The sequence below is a fragment of the Triplophysa rosa genome, linkage group LG19 (assembly GCF_024868665.1).
Source record: "Triplophysa rosa linkage group LG19, Trosa_1v2, whole genome shotgun sequence".
Lineage (NCBI taxonomy): Eukaryota > Metazoa > Chordata > Actinopteri > Cypriniformes > Nemacheilidae > Triplophysa > Triplophysa rosa.
The window spans coordinates 9,253,398-9,275,446 of record NC_079908.1 but is presented as its reverse complement, the minus strand read 5'-3'; the positions used below and the strand labels follow the sequence as shown (position 1 = coordinate 9,275,446).

At 42.6% G+C, this 22,049-nt stretch overlaps 1 protein-coding gene and 1 long non-coding RNA gene across 2 annotated transcripts in view; one reads left to right on the top strand and one right to left on the bottom strand.

Moving 5' to 3' along the window:
• The window catches only part of tenm2b (teneurin transmembrane protein 2b), a 217,769-nt gene that overhangs the window by 54,992 nt on the left and 140,728 nt on the right, over positions 1 to 22,049 (top strand). Inside the window, exon 3 of the mRNA XM_057360479.1 lies at positions 4,701 to 4,976. Within this exon, the coding sequence (XP_057216462.1) occupies positions 4,701 to 4,976 (276 nt within the window). The remainder of the gene's footprint in view (positions 1 to 4,700; positions 4,977 to 22,049) is intronic.
• The window catches only part of LOC130570264 (uncharacterized), a 38,247-nt gene continuing 21,035 nt past the window's right edge, over positions 4,838 to 22,049 (bottom strand). The window contains exon 4 of the long non-coding RNA XR_008964940.1: positions 4,838 to 4,943. This is a non-coding gene — a long non-coding RNA (uncharacterized LOC130570264). The remainder of the gene's footprint in view (positions 4,944 to 22,049) is intronic.

The window sequence follows — 22,049 nt, the reverse complement described above, 5'->3', positions numbered from 1 at the left end:
AAATATTACTGCACAAGTAACTCTCCTTCACACTTTAACACCATGTCTACACCGGACGCGGCGCGGCGCGATGCGACAAAAGGCAATAGAATGAATTAGAACCCATTATAATTGAACATTTTGTCCACACTGGACACGACTGGACACATGGTGTAACACTCTGTGTACATTGCACACGAGCGGCGCTCGCCACATCCAGTGGGGACGGAATTTCTATAATAGGTTCTATAGTCTTTTGTCACGTCGCGCCGCTCGCGTGCAGTGTAGACAAGCTGTAACTGTTGCGTCTCTTTCTTGTCACAGCCCCGAATATAGGCTACGCTTCAGTGGCGCACGCGTCTTTGATAACGCGAGTAGAAGCTTTTAGACGCAGTGTGGCGTCATTAACATGTCGAAGAAGCACTTTACATCTTAAACAACGGTCCAAGTTCAAAAATATATAAAAATGCGCTATATTTACAGTACACGCAGCTTCCTCAGCGCACACACTCATCTGAACGAAAGAAGAGAGAGAGAGAGAGACGCGCAAGCGCGCTGAAAGTACATGCTTTAAGATGTATTTATATGCTTTTTGTCAAAAGCAACGTTTTCATATAAGATAAGACATAACAACAACACTTTCTATTTACAATTAAACGGTAACCACTGGCACATATGATGTTTAATTGCATGTTTTAATAATCGATTATATGTTTGAATGCATCGATGCAGTCATCGTTCACATCTGCATTGCGATGCATCGTAAAATCGATTATTTTTGACAGCCCTAATACAAGTCAATGGGGACCAACGGTTTTTGGTTACTAACATTCTTGAAAATATATACCTTATTTTGTTTTCTACAGAACAAAGAAAGTCACACAGGTTTGAAATGACAAGAGGGTGAGCAAATGATGACAGACTTTTCCTTTTTGGGTGAACTATCCCTTTAAATTCGAGCGTGGTTTCTGTTTATCTTGAATCTTTTGAAGACTTGGTCAATGCAAGTGATACATTTCATTTCTTTTTTATGCTGCTTTCTTGTCATTTTGGTGCTTTACCTCTTCGGTCACCATTGACTTTGATTATAAGGAAAAGAGTGTCCATGTCCAAGTCATGAGTTAGAATAACATGAGGGAGTACATAATGACATTTTTATTATTTGGGGGTCAGTTGTGTCTTTAAATATTATTTTCAGGTCCTGTAAAACATGCAGAGAAGTCCCTGCCTGACCTGTTTTTTCATGTTAATGCAATTGAACAGGTACTGCCCAATGTTGAATTCCACACGCTCATACACAGTAGCCGCTGTTTTACAATAAAAAGCAAACATGAGAAAACGGCTGTTGAGACAGTTGGATTAAACACCAAGCGGTGCACAGCAAAATCACCCAAATGGCCTTTCTGTGGCCGGAGGAAATTTTCTACAGCAGTTATTTTCTCCAACAGTTCAGTCAAGCAGGCCGACATTATTCAGGGCATGCTGACTGCATCCTCCCTCTCTATCCTGATGGTATTGATCTCTGTAGATGGAAAGCACGACTGCTTGGCTTCACAAAACAGAAAGAAGTGCAAGATAGACAATACCGCTTGAGGAGCATCGCTTCTGGTGAGGAATTCAGAATAGGTCGGCGGATTTATTGAAAAAGGGGCGATATGACATTTATGAAGGTAATATAGGCTTCGTGGTGAAAGTCTTTTTAGAAAGAATAATTCACACCGCAACTATTCCGCTGAATCGGAGAGAAGAGAGTAACCTTGTCTTTCCATCAGGAGATGAGAAAAAGTTTTAGCCATGAGAGCAATGAGTACAAGAAATTACAATGAGACCCATTCACTTGAATTCAGCTTTATCTTCTATTTTATTTTCATTAAAGAAATAGTTCACACAGAAATTGAAAATGATGTAAGCCTGATGTTATTTCAACCCCTTTGACTGACTGCGGTGGAACACAAAAGGTAAAATTCTGATGACTGTCAAAGCTGCACTTCCGATACATTTTTATGTTTCGTTTTTATGCGTAAACGCTTAATTCATTTTCAATGCATGGAAAAGAGTTACCAGCACAGAATGTCTTTTGTGTGCTTACAAGTCAGACAGTCATGTGGGTTTGTAACAACTAGAGGATGACAGAAATGTATTTTTGGGCGAAGTACCGCTATCCGCTGGTGTTTAAGCTGGGAACCAGATCTTACTAGGTTCTGCTTTGCCAAATCTTTCTAATTTGAATATTATTAAAGCAAAAATGAGTTCACCCTGCAAGAACAGTTGATATTTGTTGCTAGTTAGCGTCGCAGACCTAGGACTTGAAAAACTCTTTAAGAGAGCATCATCTATGCTCTTTAAACATTTCAAATCTGTGGGGTCTTGGAACAGCGTGTAACATGTTTTTCGTATTCGGAAATGTTTTGATGGTACTTCACAGTTTTAGCTTGCCAAGCATGCGGCCGTGTTAACATTTGCATCTTAGTCACAGCAGGGCTCTTTGTCAATCAGGGCGTGTCTGAGGCCTGAAATGAGACGATTGAAGCGAAGAGAGATTTTCATGCATTTGCCGAATCGCTTTGCCCGTACCTGACAAAAAAAGAGTGAAAATGCTAGGTTGCCATGGTAACCCCTCCCTCAACAGGTGACCTTGGCATTCTCTCTGATTTTAGCACCGGGTGAAAAGGGATATTCACTTTAATGTCCAGGGTGTCTGAGCAAAGGTGGGAAGTTGTGTTTAAACAGACTTTACGCTGAAGGAGGCAGGTTTTTGGCCTTTTTTAAAAGGGGGATTTTTTCTGGTTTTCAGAATGCCTTCTGGCTGTTGGGTTAGACACTATCTCAAATTTACACCTTGGAAGATTTTTCCCTTTGGAGAAGACACACAATGGTAGGGGGGCAGAATACTCCACATGACTTTTTCGCACATAAAAACAGGCAGAGAATTTTTGCTATAAAGAGAGAAGGTCTGTTGCACCGCAACTTTTGCGTTGTGTTGCTTGTGTAGGAGTGTTGACAAGAGCAATCAAGAAAAATAAAGAGTAACGTTATGAAAATTATACAGGACAATTCTGTTTCTACTTCACACAGCTTACGAGGAGCTGGCCCCGGTTGCCGTTGGTTACTATGTCGCAGGTATGCATTACATAGGTGCACTTTGGACGAAACTCCGCCCACAGCACGTCCTACTCCTATTAATATCCTCGTGTGTTAACCATACAGTCCCTGATTAACTATTGTGTTGTGGAATCACATGCCCCAAGCGTGCCCTGTGCTCTTTCCTCTACATTTGTAAAGAAAACAAAAATTCAATAGGTTGTTCCTGCAAGACTCTTCTCTGGCATGCTGAATAGGAAAAGGCAAATCAGCACACTGTAATGTTTTAGCTGCTTATGAAATCATTATTAAGTTCAATGCATTAATTGCTGCGGTTTTATGCAGCGCACAGATTTATGGATTGTCCTCGTTCAGGAGTAATCTTGTGCTTTTAATGTTTTTCTCTCATTAATGCACAGTCCTTTCCTAATTAACTCATTTTTAGATTAAGTGAAGTCGTATATTTAGGGTGATGGAAAGATATTGCACTAATAACTGCTGGTAAATGAATATCTGCCAGCAGTCAAAAGTTTGGACGCACTTGGGTGAATTTATGTTTTTCATGACCTTACAATGGCAAAATGCTTGAAATTAGCTTTGTAGACAGATATAAATTGTGCCTACTTGTGAAATTCTTTGCAACTTTCGATTTAATGTAATACTGTTTAATGTACTTGGAGCAGGTAATGAAGGGAAAGCAGCCAACAAGTAAACAGCATATAGCAAATAGGTTGAAAGCATAGGTTAAAACAGTTGGATGAGAGAATAGCAAAAGTGTCCAAGCCAACACAAACCCACGGCAAAAACGTAACTATTTTACGCTAGGCTAAATTCTTATGAATTTGTACAATCTCATTTGTATATTTTTGTACGATTTGCTTTTGCGCCGGTGATGTTAGATTTAGGGGCGGAGTGAAGGGTGGGGCTTCAGTGTTGCTTTTTTCTAGTAATTGTTAGTTTTTGAATTCATACAAATTAGCCACCTCGTAAAATAGTTGCGAACTCCCGTGATGTTAGGTTGGCAAAGCTGGTATCTAGAGTTGCTATTTTCATAGTTCAGCCAAAATTGAACATTTTCTACATTTACTCACCTTCTTATCATTTCAAACCTGCAGAGCACAGAAGAAGAAAATGTTGGTAACCAAACAACAACATTGGCCCCCATTGACTTCCATTGTATGAACACAAAACCACGATGAAAGTTCTTGAAATATTTTCTTTTGTGTTACACAGAAGAAAGAGTCATATACTGGTTTTGAATGACATGATGGCGAATAAATGATGACAGAGTTTTTATTTTTGGGTGAACTACCCCTTTTAGAAGCATAATGTTGTTGACACCTAATTCCTATCCTTCCATTCGTGTTACGTTTTGATATTTATATACTCTATTAAGACCCTGTGTTGTTTGTGAACCGTATGTTTTTTCCCAAAACTTGCTTCCTGAATCAAAAACCTTTACATTTTCCTTCTACAGTAGCTATAAAAACCACTAATACTGTTTTATAAGATCTTAAATTACATACTAATACTACTACTTCACTGTAAATAAACACCTTCTCTGAAAGATTGTGTATTCATTACGTTATAAAGCAAAGGCAGCTAGTTTTTCTCTAAAGGTGCATTAATTCTTATTACAGGGAGCTTTGCATTGGCTGATCTGGGCATGTGTGAATCCACCTCGTCATCGGCTGTGTATTGTTCCGATATAAGTCTGCTCCAGGATGCATACGCTCTGAACACCGGGTCCGACGCGGACTCTGACCCCGAGGCGGTCATGACCCCAGAGCGTGCCGTTCAGATGTGGAGCGGACAGCCCTTGAAGTCCCGCCGCAGCTCCTGCCTGTCCAGCCCCGACCACTCGGTTCTCACCCTCACCGATTCTGAGAACGAGCACAAGTCGGATGACGAATCAGGTAGGAGGGAGAGAAATGAGAAATGAGAAATAAATCATACAATTGTACAGACGCTGATGACTGGAGATTTATCAGAAGGGCAGTGCATCGAAATTAAGTGGAAAATCTGTAATTTGGTGAAACATTAGTTTCGACAAGAGATTCTGGTGTAATGAGACATTTCAACGAAACATTCTCAGTTCCCAAAGGACCCGGGTCCGTTTTGGTGAAATTGAGCATATACTAAATAATTGAATAAGAACTATTTAGATTATCTCCAACACTGAAGTGCCAGTATTAGTAAATCCAAAGAGTTTGTCAGAGTGTCTCATTTACTGAGTGTAAAGGAATCAGTATGCTCACAATCTCAAGAGGCATTTTCACTCCAATATACCGAGACAATATTTCTCTCCAATATTAATGCAACAAAAGCATCTCTGTCTGAATTACCAATGTCAAGTATCACATTATACACAAGTATCAGGTCATATTTTTATGTTTTGAACTCATACAGCTTTAATTTCTTCTTTTCACACAGTACAGTATATGAAAGGCATCAGTGCGAGACACATCTCCATATGGATAGAGCGCCGGCGAAGTAACAATCATAATTAAGCTGACTTTATCAGTCTCATCGGAAAGATAATTGAAATGACTAATCTCATTAAATACTTATCTTAAAATATGTAAAGACATTTTTTGTTAACATTTGGTTTGCAAAGGGTTGAGATTAGAGGCGACACGCCTGAGAAATGCCTCGCGCCACCGCGGCAAAGTGTTTGGGGAGGAAACGTGAAACTCCAGGGAAAAAGAGCTGCAGTGGGTTTCTGTGTCGAGGTAGTGAAGGCAGAAGTAGATCTAGAGGTTTGGATACAGGCAGTCATCGCTAAAAGGCACCGCAGCTATTCTGCTCTTGGACATCAAGGCCACCACATGCACTAATGGAAGCGGGTTCTGCAAAGGAGAGACACAATACTGGATTTATGATGCCTGCGGTGAGATGCAATAAGCACCAGGTGCGTGGCATCACACACTGCCAGCAGTGTTCCGCTTTTCCTTTTCATCTTCTAGTGACATGCTTCTATTGTGAGAGTACTGTATGCATGCGCTGTTGGCGGGAGGGCGGAATGAGGATGATTTGAAAAATAGGGTGCGACATCGAAGCATAAAGACTTTCCAGTTACTTAGTGCTAAAATCTAACAATCTAGCAATCAAAAAGAATTATTTGTTGTATCATAATTGTGACATTTTTGTACTGGAATAAAAGTACATTAATTACATTATTTTGAATAAAAACTGAACTGTTCTTTTAGCTCATCTGGTAGTGTTGCATTAGAAATGCAAAGGTTGTGGGTTTTATTCCCAGGGAACAGACATAGTGAGAAAAACATTGTATAACAAAATGTAAGTCGCTTTGGGTAAAAATGTAAAAAAAGTTAAAAAAAGAAGTAAAAATGTACTAATATCATATTATTTCGATTTTGCAAACGAACCTATTAAATGAACATTCTATGAAATGTTATATGACGCCGCTGTCCTTCTGAAACCTTATATCTCCATGTTTTGTGATTTACATTTTTGCCATAATTCATTGTTATTAGTCACCCTTTATGTTTGCCACTGGATTTAGCAAATATTTAACCTATAATTTTTTTTAAAAAGTGCTTGTCAACTTTGACAACACAGTATTTAATCGTTTAAAAAGTACAGTGTTTTTTCCATTTTCTGAACAATATCGAATTTGGACATCCGAGGTTTTGGAAGGACAGCAATATAATTTTATTCATTAGCGTAATAGTAATTTTTTTTTCTTCAAAAAATTAAATTCAATGTTACATAAATTTGTAAGACACAGTAAATGCAATTTTACTTTCTTAATTTTACACGTTGTATTTTTTATGAATTTAGTATAAACAGTCCCTAGTTTTGGTAGCGGATTTGGAAAAACGGCAAACCTCAGATAATATAAATGGAAAATAAAACTATAAATAACATGTATTTAACCTTCTGAGAAAAAAATATTTGCTTTCTTCAAAAAGAAAGGCTGATTCAAGCCCTGTTTTGTAGCATTTTTTTGTGGAACGTTTCAATGGTTTTTTTGCCTCTGGGTTTCTTTTCGTAGGGTCTTTGGAGTGTCTTTGAAGGAAGGGTCTTTGAGTTCTTCAGTTGGAATGATAGTTGATGTCCCCCTTAAGACTGCACTGCCAGACCTGAGCTCTAAAGACATTCAAAAACTGCAGACAATAGTCAACACAGAAAACAGGATGACAGAAACGGCATTTTGACAGTATGACAGTGATTTGTGCCGTTAAAAAAGGAGAAAGAAGAAATGAAAACAAAATCAACCAAAACTGTTATGTCCAAAGCTATTGTACACCCAAACACATCTGAAAAGTCTATCTAGTCATTCATTTGTGCTAATCAGACTTTTATCGACTTTCTAGAAGAATGAATCACAGATTCCCACTCAGTCTAAATTCTTTCGCTCCCGTAATTAAATCTTTTCTCGGTCCACACCCACTCAGATGGCTGCTTCTGTGAATATTCTTTATTCATACAAAAGCATCTGCTTTGTGTCCAGCTGTGTTTGTAATTAACATATGAGCGTTAAGTTTTCACAAGAATTATATTTTTTGGTTCAAACACCTGCTGCTTGATCTCCAGTGTCTCACATTCTCTTCCGTGGTTTTAGCATCACATCACCAGATTCTTTGCTATAGTTACTGCCATCCAAATTTTCATTTTTTTAACATAGTAGTTCAGCTAGATTCAGGGTTGGTGGCCCATTACCATTGTGACAGATAGTCACCAGGCTACTGGCGTGTTCACGCTAAAAACACTGTGATATTCAAACAAATCATTTACATTGTTCACACACGATTTTCAGACACCCTTGTTTGGCCGACACTGATCTTTATTTTCACTCTTTCATAGAACCACCAGCAAAAAGAAACCTCTCCACACACCATGTGGGTTACTTTAATGCACCCCATTCGAAAAAACACGGTTTCTCCATTTGTGTGTGTTTATGTACATTGAAGTAAATGCAAAGACAGTGGGACTCCAACCACTAATGGATTTCCACCATGGGAGTTAATTCACAGGGACAGCGAGAGCTGCATTTGATCAAGACACTGTTGGGCGACTAACCGCAGAAGTGTGTCTTTCGAGCTTTTCGGCGAGCGCATGTGTGTTAGGGCGTGCGATGAGCATGTGATGAAGACAGCACCTTCAGGCAACACTTAAACTTATTACCACTTGCTTTCGTTGGCAGTCACGGGTCAGCAGTCCTGCTTGCCAGCGTCAATGCCACTGAACGCAAGAAACGCCCGGTCGACTTTCCCTGACATTCTCTTTATCAGTGCGATAGCGACTTGTAGCCCCTCAATCATCTCTGCCTGTCTGCCGTTGTACTCTGAGCCTCGGTTACATTTAAAAAGATGGAGTTCGTGTCCCTGACAGATTACAGTTAAATGATTAGAGAGAGAACAGTCATTAAAATGCCACAGTTTGCTCGTGGCATCGCTTTTAAGTTCTCGCGGTGAACTGTCACAGAGCTTGTACTGGGGTTATTAAATAGTCTAAGGATGCAAACTTCAACTCTCAGGAGTCATTGCACATGTTAGGAGGAGTTGAAGCAAAAATCAGCCGTGAAAACAGACTGCGGCCAGAGATGAGAGCGGAGAGAGACATTAAAAATGAGAGATGAAATTTACTGTTGAATTTATTAGGCAACACATGGAACACACTTGTTTTTTTATTTGTGTCATTGAAAACTTCCGTTGAACACAAATGAAGATATTTTGAGAAATGTTTTGTGTCCATACAATGAAAGTCAGTGGGGGTTACCAACATTCATCAAAATATTTTTGTTGCGAGAAATTTTCTTTTTGGATGAACTATTAAATGATGATGCATTGCAGTTGTAGAAAATCATTAATCTGCACTTATATTTTGGTGTTTGGAAGAAATAACACAATTGGGTTGTTGACATCCAGCCTTGTTTCTGAAGTCTAAAGGGAACGACTCGAGACAGCTAGCCTTTTAATGAACACACTACTCCAAATATCACTTGTGCAGACAACAGGTATGTTGACGACTAGAGGTTTTTGAGAGTTATGCGTGAGCTTCGGTTTCCATGACAACAGGTGGAACCTAATGAAAGAATGTTTCCATGGGTAGGTCAGTGGTGAGTATGTATCTGTGATTTGGGGATGAATTGAAAAGCTTTTTTGTTCCTTTTAGTCCATAATATTACAAAATACCCGTCATGAACTCCTGAACCCAGATTAATATCTGACTTGCTTTACATACACAGAGCTGTGAATGTAAAGGTCAGATGAGTTATGATTTTAAATAATGATCGGTTAAGCACACCATTTAAATGGATTTTGATATGAAGGATTCATGAACCCCAGGATTGCAGCAACACCAGGCATCTCAGGTGACATTAGATGTACAAGCTTTTACATTGTTCTGATTGTAACTTCATATTTTTTGAGTATGATTATAAAGATGGACATGTGTGCGGAGTTTCATAGATGTTTTGTTTTGTTGAGGTTATATAGTGTGGGGTTAATGTTTCGAGTAGACCGTACCTGTAAATTGAGCAGAGATTTACCATTCGAGTGTTTAACTTGAAGGAGGACATTGTAAAAAAATATATGAAGGGTGCATTCAAATTTTAATCCTTGCCTTATTCATTCACCATTTTCAACTGACCTTTGTGTATAAATGTTATTGTTTCACACTTGTAAAATATTTATCGTAATACACTCTTAAAAATAAAGGTGCTTAAAAGGTTCTTCACAGCAGTGCCATAGGGCGCTTTCCGACAGGTGTTGTACCGAAATTCGACTCCCCGTGAGATTACGACTCCCCTACTTCTGATTGGTTCATTCACTTAGGATGCTGCTTTGTGATTGGTCCCTATCTCTAAATCCCGCCCCACACCTAATCCTAACCCTAACCTTCGTAGGGGAAAACAGGGGAGTCGTAATCTCACGGGGAGTAGGATTTTGATACAACACCGGATAAATTCAGGAACAAAGTTCCGGAATGAGTAAAGAAGGCTGTCGTCCGTGAACTAAGTTTTTCTTCAGGCCATTTCCCCGATCGCATTCGCACCGGCACAAGGAACTATTTAGTGACGTAAGCCGATCGACAGCAACGTCATTTAAACGCATCCGTCAAACAACGACAAACAACAACCGTCGTTCCTATCCTGCTGGTTCAGACCTGCCTCGGAGAAGGAGCTAAAGTGTTTCTTCAAAAAGGTTCTACCGAACCAAAATTCTTTCTGGTTCCTGTGGTGTGAACACAACAAAAAGTGGGTACTCTCCGGTACGTTCCAGAAATATGACATTGTTCCTGCATTCCGAAAGCCCCTATAGAAGAACCATTTTGGTTTCACAAAGAACCATTCAGTCAAAGGTTCTTTAAAGAACCATCTTTTTTACCTTTTTATAATACGAAAAACCTTTTTTCACTGCAAAGAACCTTTTGTGAAACAGAACGGTACTTGCATTTTAAAGGATCTTCATGGAACCATGTAGACAGAAAAGGTTCTTCTGTGGCATCGTAAAGCACCTTTAGTTTTAAAAGTGTAGTCCCATCATTTTACACCATCATACTGTAAAATGTTCAGTATTTCATTTTAAAAACTATGCTAAAGAAAGGAAATTTATCATAAACCATTTCAACATATAGGGCCCTATGGTACACCCGGTGCAAGGCGCAGCGCAAGTGTTTTTGCTAGTTTCAGCCCGACGCAGTTCTCATTTTCCCGTCCTGCGCCGCGTTGTTTAAATAGCAAATGCACTTGCGCTCATCTGTGCGCCCATGGGCGTGCTGGTCTAAAAAAGAGGTGTTTTCAGGCGCAGTGTTGGCGCATTGCTATTTTGAGGAACTGAAAATAGACTGCGCCATAGACCAAATCAAACCTGGTCTAAAGTCAATAGCGCAATCTTTTTTTTGTTTAAAAAAAGACTGTATTAGTAGAAAATGCGCCTCTGGGCAGGTCCACAACGCGCTTTCACTTTATACTTATTACACAGAGGGAAGTGCAGCAGCACACAAACATGCCAAAAATATAAAAAATAAATGGACTACAATGTAAAAGATTATTATTGTGTACATAAAGATCAAAATCCGGCTTGTCATGTAGATGATCTGCTCACACACCTTAACCTCACGCACGAGCAGATGCGTTTCCTCTCTGGAGAAGCGTCCAGTCTTTGCTCTTGCAAATTCCGCCGTGTAAATAGAGAATCCGCCATGGCGCGAGCGCAACTGGCTATTAAAGGGAATGAGAGATGACACTCTGATTGGTTTATTGCACGTGTTACACCCAAAAAACACCCATTACTCATTAAGAGAATCGGGACAACCCGTTTAGACCATGCGCCTGCGCCCACCGTTTTCCCGTCGTTAAACTAGCAAAAGTGGATTCGGACACGTCCTGAGTGCACTTGCGCCCTGCGCTTTAGACCATGCGCTTAGATCGTGAAAATAGGGCCCATAGTGTGCAAACGTTATATTTACAATTGAATACAAGTTATGACTGATCTTTATTTGTTCTGTTATTTCCATCACAACCAACAATTTCGACACTAAAAATAGTTATTTAAGCACTTGGTTACCACGAAGTCTGATATAAAGCTCATGGGGGGTGAAAAATTGCCCATAGTTGAAGAAACCCCTGGGGTGGAACTTGAGTGTTGTTCACAGGTAGCCTACAGCTGATAGCTAAAGACATGTTTTCTTGTTTAGATCATTTTGCAAGATGTAAACAACGCTCGTCCAAAAGCACTTCCTTTTTCAGTTTTTAACACTACACAAACTTTCAAATAAAATACAACCAAACTGTTAAAACCAACAACAGCCAAAAAGCTGAAACAGGAAGTGCTTTTGGAGTAGCGTTGTTTACTTCTTGCAAAATGGTCCGTGGCTTTGTCAACATGTGCACGTGTTTCCGGATTTGTTTGGCACAGCATGATGAAAGTCCAGCCTGCCGTTTCTCTCGTCCGAGTGCGACGGCTTCTAATGAATCTACAAATGCTGCTTGTTCCTCCTGACGCTTATCTGTCCAACTTTCACATCACGCTGTTATTTCCTGATTGTTTACAATCCATTAGCATTCGCATGGCGCTCGAATAACGCGTGCGCAGCCATTCCGCTGTCGCCTCACAAGGAGAAATAGCTGTGACAGCGCTGAACGTTTATTTAACGTGTCGATGGCGGCGGCAAAGAGGTAATTGAGAATTGATTTGACCATAATGGCTTTTCATATGTTCCCTACAGAATGCTGATGCCGCCTGATTAAGCCGTGAGAAGGCAATTTGCCACTTAATGGGGTCTGCCCTTGTCCTTTATACAAGACGAACTGGCGGTGTGAGAAGTGTTAATAAAGGAACTGCGTTCGGAGGTGCCATCCGCATCTGACTCATTGTGCGCGGCGCACGTTACTGTGCTTTAATCTGCTCTCGGTTTTGTCCCCTAAAAGCATCTGCGGTGTAGAGCGATGTTTCTTAGTTCCGGCTTGCTGCACTGACTCAACTCCTGCAGCTCAAGCTCATGATGATAATGCCTGTAGCTCAACTGGTTGGGCATCGTGTTAGCCTGGAGGTCAGGGTTCGAATCTCAGGGGACACGTATACTGTATACTCTGAAAACTGCGCTGTTGTTGTTCCAACCCACAGCTGGGTCAAATGTGACCCTGGACCACAAAACCAGTCTTCGTAGCACGGGTATATTTGTGGCAATAGCCAACAATACATTTTATGGGTCAAAATGTTCGATTTTTCTTTTATACCAAAAATCATTAGGATGTTAAATAAAGATCCCTACCAATTTCCTACTGTAAATATACAAAAACTTGATTTTTGTGAGTGGATGCAACAAAATCGCATACAAAAATGGCCGGAAACACGCCTACAAACTTCACTCGCTGATGTCTGCTCTTTGAGAAATACCCACTCATTTTTGGTATATGTGAAGCCTAAATTTTTTGCTTTCGCGTTCATTTCTTCTTAGCAACGGCCTGCTACAGCGCCTCTGATGGACTGATGGATTTTGATTCTTTTGCACCATCAGATTCCAGATTTTCAAACAGTTGTTTGAAAATTTTGTCCTATCCTGACAAACCATACCTCAATGGAAAGCTTATTTATTCAGCTTTCAGACTCTGTATAAATCTCAATTTATAAAAATGAACACATTAAAATTAGACCACAGTCATATCCTGAAAAAGCCTTTTTATTCTACAGTACATAGGGGTGGTTCCTATAAGCCCCCTCCACTAGGTGGAGCCTTTAGGGTTGGCAAAACAAAGAGTAACACATGCTGCACACTGGCAAGGAGACAAGAGGCAGTTTTTATAAATGGATGTAAATGGAGAAGATGCTGTAGTTTGCTGAATAAAGTGCTTCTTGAGGAAACAGCTTAACACTTAATGAATTGACAGCCTGTTCGCTAATCTTCAACATGTTTGTCATTAAATATTACTTTTGAAGTTAGATATTTTATATTTTCATATACAACAGGTATATGTTTATTTATAGTGTTTATGTATGTTAAAAAGACACCTGTGCAGTATACAGCAACTCGTACCTTTTGTTTTATTCTTATTCTTTTTTTTTCCCAAAAATGATATTTCTGGCATACTTGGCACATGCTTGCTTTGCTTCACAGAAGCACATTGTGTGAAATGAACTGAAATAAATCCAAACCAGCACTGGCTCTTCATGTTAACAGTAAGCTTGTGTAACATGTGTAACGTTTAAATAAATATCAGCTAAAAAATATCGCAAGTCATGTACTCACAATACTCAGGCTTATATTATAAACACAAAACTTGTAAGGATGTAAGTGTGCATTGATAACAGATTTATGAAGTGCACAAAATAAGAAAAAAAAAAATTTCAATCCCTTGTTAGTGTTGAGCCTTTTCAAGGTCTGCAGTCTTTCATGTTTGTTTGTGTGCGTTTGCTTGTTTGTTGTTGTTGTTTTTATTATTTGCTATTCTTTTTTTACTTTGATTTGATTTTTTGTTGCAAGCCTACTTTGATGATGAGGATGAAGATCTGTTTGGTGATCACTATTACAGTAAGTTATATAAGTTCATGTGTTCCTTGTGTCATTTTGTGTTTGCTATTTATAGAAAATATCTTTTGTGTGTTAGGGCAATATATCTGAGAATTGTTTAAGGAGGAATCTCTGGTGACTGAACACATTGTTTGTTCGGCCTCCAAATCTGTTAATAAGCACTTTTAAAATACTGTAAGTCGAGCCACAGATTGCATATAATACATCTTCAGACTTTTAAGCTATTAGTCGGAGTGGAAGCTCACATCTTTTTATAAAAGGTTTTGTTTAAAAATGGTGTTTTTGTGACAGGAGAATTCCCTTCCTCAAATCACCTCTAAACTGTTCTTTTACTGTCCCTGTTGAGAAGTGCAGTCAGCGCTTGACAGATTGCTGCCTTCATCATAAAGCTCTCATTAGAAACTTCATTAATCACAATGCTTTAAACAAACCCAAGGCCAATTAGCTTCATTGGCGTACAGCCAGTCTCTTCAGTCCATTTCTCTTCCGTGCCACTCAATAACTTGAGTGACTGTCTTTAAAACCAGCCACATATTTTATTTTTGTTCAGATGGCATTCAAAAAGGCAATTTTGCAAGTAGGATACATCTATTTGACTGCATGTTAAATAATAAGAAACATAACACTCTAAAAAAAATGTTGGGACAAGAAGGGACAAACCCAGCTGTTGGGTAAAATTAACCAGGAAAATGTTTATACTTGATGCAACAATGGGTTAAAACAACCTGGGATATCGCTGCTGTCTCCCTTTATGTTGGCAAATATCTAATCAATAAAAAGTGTTAAAAAGTGCTTGTCAACCTTGACAACACTGTATCATTTAAACACTACAGTTTTCCTGAAAAACTGCGAAATTTGGACATTCAGGGTTTTCGGAAGGACAGCAACAATATGTTAACTTACAATCCAACAGTTTGGTTTGTCCCATTTTGACCCAATGCTGAATTTATAATAACCCAGCTTTTTCAGGGCTTAAAACGTCTCGGTTACGTTTGTAACCTCGGTTCCCTGATGGAGGGAACGAGACGTTGTGTCGAACCGACAGATGGGGTTCGTCCCTGAGAACCAATCGCTTCCGACTACTTAGAAAAGGCCAATGAAAATTGGCAAATGAAATTTGCATGCCGGACTCCGCCCCGGAAATCCGGGTATAAAAGGGAGACGGCGTGCATCATTCATTCACCTTAGTTCTGAGGAGCCTGAGACCTCTCACGACTGCTGCAGAGGACAGCACGTGTTGTGGCAAGAGGACGTTCTCTCGACGTTGTGTCGAACCGACAGATGGGGTTCGTCCCTGAGAACCAATCGCTTCCGACTACTTAGAAAAGGCCAATGAAAATTGGCAAATGAAATTTGCATGCCGGACTCCGCCCCGGAAATCCGGGTATAAAAGGGAGACGGCGTGCATCATTCATTCACCTTAGTTCTGAGGAGCCTGAGACCTCTCACGACTGCTGCAGAGGACAGCACGTGTTGTGGCAAGAGGACGTTCTCTCGACGTTGTGTCGAACCGACAGATGGGGTTCCAATGGAAAACGCCATAACACTGTGCCCTGTCACAATCTCAACGAAGCGACGGTGACTGGCCTGGGCGTGTCAGCCGTGAGCGCTACCGCGAAATTGTAACCTACCAGTGGGTAGGTAGGGGGTCCCAGAGCTGTCTAGAAAGGTGGGAAGGCCCCTACCTTCGGCCTCACAGGCGGCGGCCTTGTTTCTCTAACAGCGAGAAGCCGCCCGGAACCGTAAGGCCACTGGGTAAGCGCCACTTCCTCAGGTGGGGGATGCGCTACAGAGACCACTTACTACCGCAGGGAGGAGTCTAGTGGAGATACCAACATGGTCTCACCGATGGGGGAGAACTCATGGGAAGAAAGTGCGGCTGAAGAGTAAACCGCGAGGTGGAGGTCCACCCGGGGAGGTCATGGGTTACCAAGGTGGGAACCAGCATGAAGATACATCAGACGGAACCGCCCTACTGGGGGGTTGCAACGTCTGGTAGCACTAGGTCCGGTTAGAGCTATGTTGCGAATAACTCCGGAGATACCCGGCCTAAGGGGCAGGGCTGCTCTGCCCAGCCCGCCCCAGAAGGTGCTTGCTTAGTGATGGATGGAGTGCCTGTTCTTCACCCAGTGGGGAAAGAAGGGAGGCTGAATCGGTATACTGACCCACTCGAGAGAGGGGGAAAAGAACCAAAAAGGCGTACACCCTACCAATTGCCGGTCCTACATGTGGCCATGCAGGACGCGGGCTGACACCGGCTCTACGCAGAGGTTGTAAAACCTCGCGAAGGTGTTGGGTGTAGCCCAACCCGCAGCTCTGCAAATGTCTGCGAGAGAGGCCCCCCGTGCCAAAGCCCAAGAGGAGGATACACCCCGAGTGGAGTGGGCCCTCACTCCTAGGGGGCACGGGCGATTTACGGATTGGTAAGCTGCCTTGACATCGTCCACAATCCAGTGGGCCAACCTCTGCTTGGAGACAGCTCTCCCCTGCTGCTGACCTCCGAAACAGACAAAGAGCTGATCCGAGCTCCTGAAGCTCTGCGTGCGGTCTAAGTAAAGGTGCAGCGCGCGTACTGGACACAACACGGACGGGGTTGGGTCTTCCTCCCCAGTGGGGAGCGCCTGTAAGTTCACCACCTGGTTCCGAAAGGGAGCGGTGGGAACCTTGGGCACGTAGCCGGGCCGAAGTCTCAGGATAACGTGATAAATCCCTGGGTCCGAATTCTAGGCAGTCAGGGGACACGGAGAAAGCCTGTAGATCCCCTACCCTCTTGATGGAGGCGAGGAGGGTAAGGAGATAAGGAGAACCGTCTTCATCGTGAGATGAGGAAGAGAGGCATCCCCTAGGGGCTCGAAGGGGGGCCTGGTGAGACCTGTCAGGGCTAGATCCAGGTCCCAAGAGGGTATGGAGCGCAGACGAGGCGGGTTACGCCTCCTCGCGCCTCTTAGGAATCTAATGACCAGGTCGTGCTGCCCTAGAGACTTCCCAGCAACTGAGTTGTGATGAGCAGCAATGGCGGCTACATACACTTTCAGTGTGGAGTGGGAGAGGTTAGTCACGAGTCTCTCTTGTAGGAAGGACAGCACCGACCCGATCGCACAACTCCGTGGGTCTTCTCCTCGAGAAGCACACCAGGTCGAGAAGAGGCGCCACTTGTAGGCATACAGTCGCCTAGTGGCAGGTGGCCGCCGTAAGTGGCCCCCGTAGGGGCCTAGCTGATGTTGGAACGGGGCAGGAACCGTCCCGGATCGACCGTCCAGCGATGATATGGCTGGAATCAGGCCCGATGGTGTTAACCTCCCTGGGGTCTTCCCGTCAGGGTCACTTCTTCCTCGAAGGTTGCTGACGGGGTGGTGGTCTCCCCTTCGATGCCCTTTTCCGGGGTGCCGCCTGGGTAGGGAGCGCTGGAACCGTAGCTGGCTTCGAAGAGGGCCGGGGCTGCTGGGGAGCAGAGGCCGCACGGGAACTCGAAGGCCTGTGGGCGGCCGAGTCCCGGCGGGGTAGGATATGGCTAATCGCCTCCATATGCTTCTTCACTGTCGAGAACTGCTGAGCGAAGTCCTCGACAGTGTCACCAAACAACCCACCCTGCGCAATGGGCGCGTCGCTCATCTGCGCAAGGTTAAGCCAGAGATGCCTCTCCTGGACCACCATGGTGGACATCGCCCGACCCAGGGCCCGTGCGGTCACCTTGGTCGCCCTTAGAGCGAGGTCGGTGGCGGTGCGGAGTTCCTGCATTAACCCCGGGTCGGTCTTCCTCGTGATCTCTTTCAAGCGCGGAGGAGGCAGCTTGGCCCGCAGCAGGTAGGGCCTTCGACACCAGCGATGCCAAGTCCTACACGCCTTGGACGGGAGTTTCGGTCGACCTCTCCAGGTGGACGCCGCCTGCGGCACAGGTGCACCGCGACTGCACGTTCCACCTGGGGCACGTCACGTAACCCTTAGCCGCCCCACCATCGAGGGAAGAGAGAGCGACGGAACCGGTTTGACGTGTACGTGCCGAGAAAGGGGCGTTCCACGTCTTCGTCAGTTCCTCATGCACTTCCGGGAAGAACGGAACCGGGGTTGGGCGCGGCTTGGAGTCGCGTCAGAGCCCAAGAACCATGTATCCAACCGTGAGCGCTGGGGGAGAGGCACCGGAGTGCACTCTAACCCAATGCACACGGCGGCCCGGGAAAGCATGGCCGACATCTCGACATCCGCCTCCTCCTGAGCTCGCCCCCCCTTGGGGGGGAGCTGCAAAGAGTCGTCGGGATCGGATGCCAGCAATTCGCTCTCCGATGCTGTTATAGACATTCATCATCATCACGCATCGTGTCCGAATACGTGAAGGAGGACGCTGACGGTGTGGCACCGCCGCTAGGGAACGGTGAGGCGAGCGAGACGGGGTGCGAGCGTCCGCGAGCACTTGGCTGACGGATTAGCCTCGCAGAACCCCATATCACCCTCGCCGCTCGCCTTGGCGGACGGAATGGCCTTAGCCATCCTCGTCACAGCCCGGGAAGCCTGCGAGGTGGTGGCTGGTTTCGGGAGAAGACAGCCACCCGTGACCGCAACGTCTCTATGACCATCTGCCCGCAGTGCGGCAAGATGAGTCCACGAAGGCTGCCTCAGCGTGTTGGACCCCCAAACACCTGACACAGACATCGTGCTTGTCCCCTTCCTCGATGAGGACACCGCACCCACGAGAACAGCGGGACATGCCCGCTGGAGAAATTAGCTCTTTTAGAATGCGAAGTCGCTGCAGGAAGGGACAGTCCGCTGCACCACGTCGTAGAACCGGCAATGTAGAATTTTTTGCTAAGTAGCAAGAGTCGATCTTCATCAGCGAAGGCTCCGAAGAACAAAAGGTGAATGAATGATGCACGCCGTCTCCCTTTTATACCCAGATTTCCGGGGCGGAGTCCGGCATGCAAATTTCATTTGCCAATTTTCATTGGCCTTTTCTAAGTAGTCGGAAGCGATTGGTTCTCAGGGACGAACCCCATCTGTCGGTTCGACACAACGTCGAGAGACCGACAGAAAGGGAACTTGGTATTTGTAAAACATTGTACTCTTTACATTTTGTTTTAAATTGTATCTAGTGCGACAGTCACACGAGATTCACACAAAAATGTTCCAAAAACACACATTTCACACATGATCACTTGTGAAATTCAGGTGTCTTTTCTGTAAGGGGTTCCCTTTCAAAGTTTGTCAGTACACCAAGTATTAGACCATTTTAATAACCAAATCAAATAAAATGATATTTTTATTTAAGTTAAAGCTCATCAAAATCTTGTTCCTAAATTTACATAGTAAAATGCCTAAATTTAATTATATTATTTCACTTTCAGAAACTTTTACTTTTTGAAAGAGTCGCTATTGAATGTTAAGTTTTTGTTTGCAAATGTTTTTAATATTTTTACCTTAATTCTAACTCATTTTATTGGAGAACAAACACTGCATTTGAATGCATCTTGTTTTTGATTCTCATCCAATATTAACTGAACAGGATATTTCTGATACATTGTCTAATCAAAGTACAATTGTCATGCGGTATATATTTAGCTCATTTATTAACTCATTTAATGCATTGAGTTTATTTAAATTCTTGTTTTTTTATTTCAGTTCTCTTTATTGTTGGACTAATGCAGTAATATGGCATGACATCTATCTCCCACCAACATTTTTATTTTAATTTTTATTATTAAAATCTAAACCCCAAGATCTCATCTAACCTTTAATTTCTGTTACTGTTAGTGTTTGGATTTTTTTCAATATCAAGATGACATTTCAAACTGTCGAGCTTTATTCTGTGAAAACTCTCATGTTTGTATTCATCTTCAGTTTTCTCACATTCGGTCGAACTTTGCATTTCTACTGCTCTAATAATAGAATGATTATTTTTTTAAATGAGTGTGAATGTGGTCGTGTGGAGTATCTGTCTATAACGGCATCTGTGGTTAACACTCAATTATAAAGCGATAGACTCATTTTCGCCTCCTTCAATGAGAGACAGTACAGGAACATGGAGTCGAGATTTAAGAAAGAACTGTAATGTAATGAACTACAATTTAATGAACCATAAAAAAAGAGCATGACCCTATTGTCATAGTAAGCTGATCTGTTTGCACACAGAAAGCAGCAATTTCCCCAAATCTATATTAAAGGAGCGATCAGATAAAGGAGTCATCGGATGAAAATCCAATTTTTTCTGTGTTTAAGTGCTATAATCTGGTCTCCGGTGCATCTAGCAACCCAGAAAATGTGAAAAACAAGATCCAATAAGTTTGTTTTGATGATTTCGCTCCTGTTGTGACGTAAAAGCAGGATCTTATTTTAATATTACCGCCCCTGAATCTACACAATTCCACCCACGGCGCCATTGTTGTTTTCACAAGCGACAGCGGTGTACATGACGCCATGGCTAAAGTTTGTGGACAACATGCAATGTAGTCACTGCACAGAGTACAAACCTAGGAAGAGACAGGAGTGGATTTATTTTATTTTTAGTGGAAATACATCAGAAACCATAAGTAAAAACCTGCTTGTTTGTGCGAATCACTTCAAGCCTTATCAACCTGGGACAGTACAAGCAGAATTAGCTTCAAAGTTGTTCCTCAAGAGGGATCAAGACCAACTGAACGAGACAAAGCTGCCGATGTAAGTAATATTTATCAACAGTCTGAATTGACGTACATGTACCGTATATATAGGAGGATAACATTAGCATATGATTGCAAAGGGAGATAAGTCAGTCATGGGCTAAAAAGAACATTCAAAGCCAGTGTTAAACTTACTCTATATTTATGTTATTTGGCAAATGGGCACTTGGAGTTTAGCTGTAAGAATGTTAATACATTATGTGCATTAATATGTTCAGCTGCGGCAAGCTGTTTGTTTTGCTAATGAACAGGGGCGAACAACGTCTCCAATCATTCGTCCTTAGGCTGAAAAATCTGTCACAGCATACTAGTTATGCTCTCACGTTGTGTGTGTAACATTATAACTTATCAACGACAAGCGCTAAAATCCACGTAATTCCGCTGAGATCTGCAGGTGCGCATTCCGTGGATTTTAGGTAAGCATACACGCACAACGTAAGCGCATTAGCTGTTTGCTGTGACAAATTTTTTAGTCTCCGGACGAATGATTTGAGACATTTAAAACGAAACTAACCGCAGAGGAGTTCAGGAAACATAATTTAGCTAAACCATTGCCACGGCAGTACTACACGTGTGTTGTGTTGACACGCCGGATGGAAGGGGGGTGGGGTGCGCTCCGCTGTAACTCATTATCATTTAAAGAGACATGCACCAAAACGGGTTGCTGTGAGCATAGCTGTTTTTGACGAGGCAAAAGGGTTTTGTTTACACAGCCATTGAGTGTTTTTAAGCAAAATATGTTCCAGACATTTCATGAAGACCCTAATAAATCATACCAACTTGTTGAAAGTGCTCATCCGATGAGTCCTTTAAGACATCAATTTTAACCCGCGCTTTAGTTATATAAGAGGGAATCGTATTCAAGCAAACATCATGTAAGTGTCAGAACTGAAAATGCCCTTGTTACAGAAATTACAACTGTTATTGACACCAGGCCCAGCGAACGCCAGGTCCTGGAATGCACCTAAGGTTGAACACTGCCTCCACAGAAGAATATCAACGACTACTTCTCTAGTCCCGCCCACTGGTTCGCGCATGACAGTACTGAAGTAACACAAGTTTGCTCTGAACCAGATAGAGCGAGCAAGCAATAAACATGCCGTTAAAGATTTACTTTACGGCGTGCGGACGCGGACGGAAGGACCATACTTTCCACTTTAGAGATCGCTTGATATGCCCTGATAGCCCTATTCGCACGGGATTAGTATTACCTGGGGACCTCTAGTCATTTGTAATAATTGCAGAGGTTGTCTGTGATTTTAATCCCGTGCGAATCGGCGATGTCTGTAATTTGTAAAGTAAAAATTCCCCCACAAATTACCTACCATATTTTGATGAACC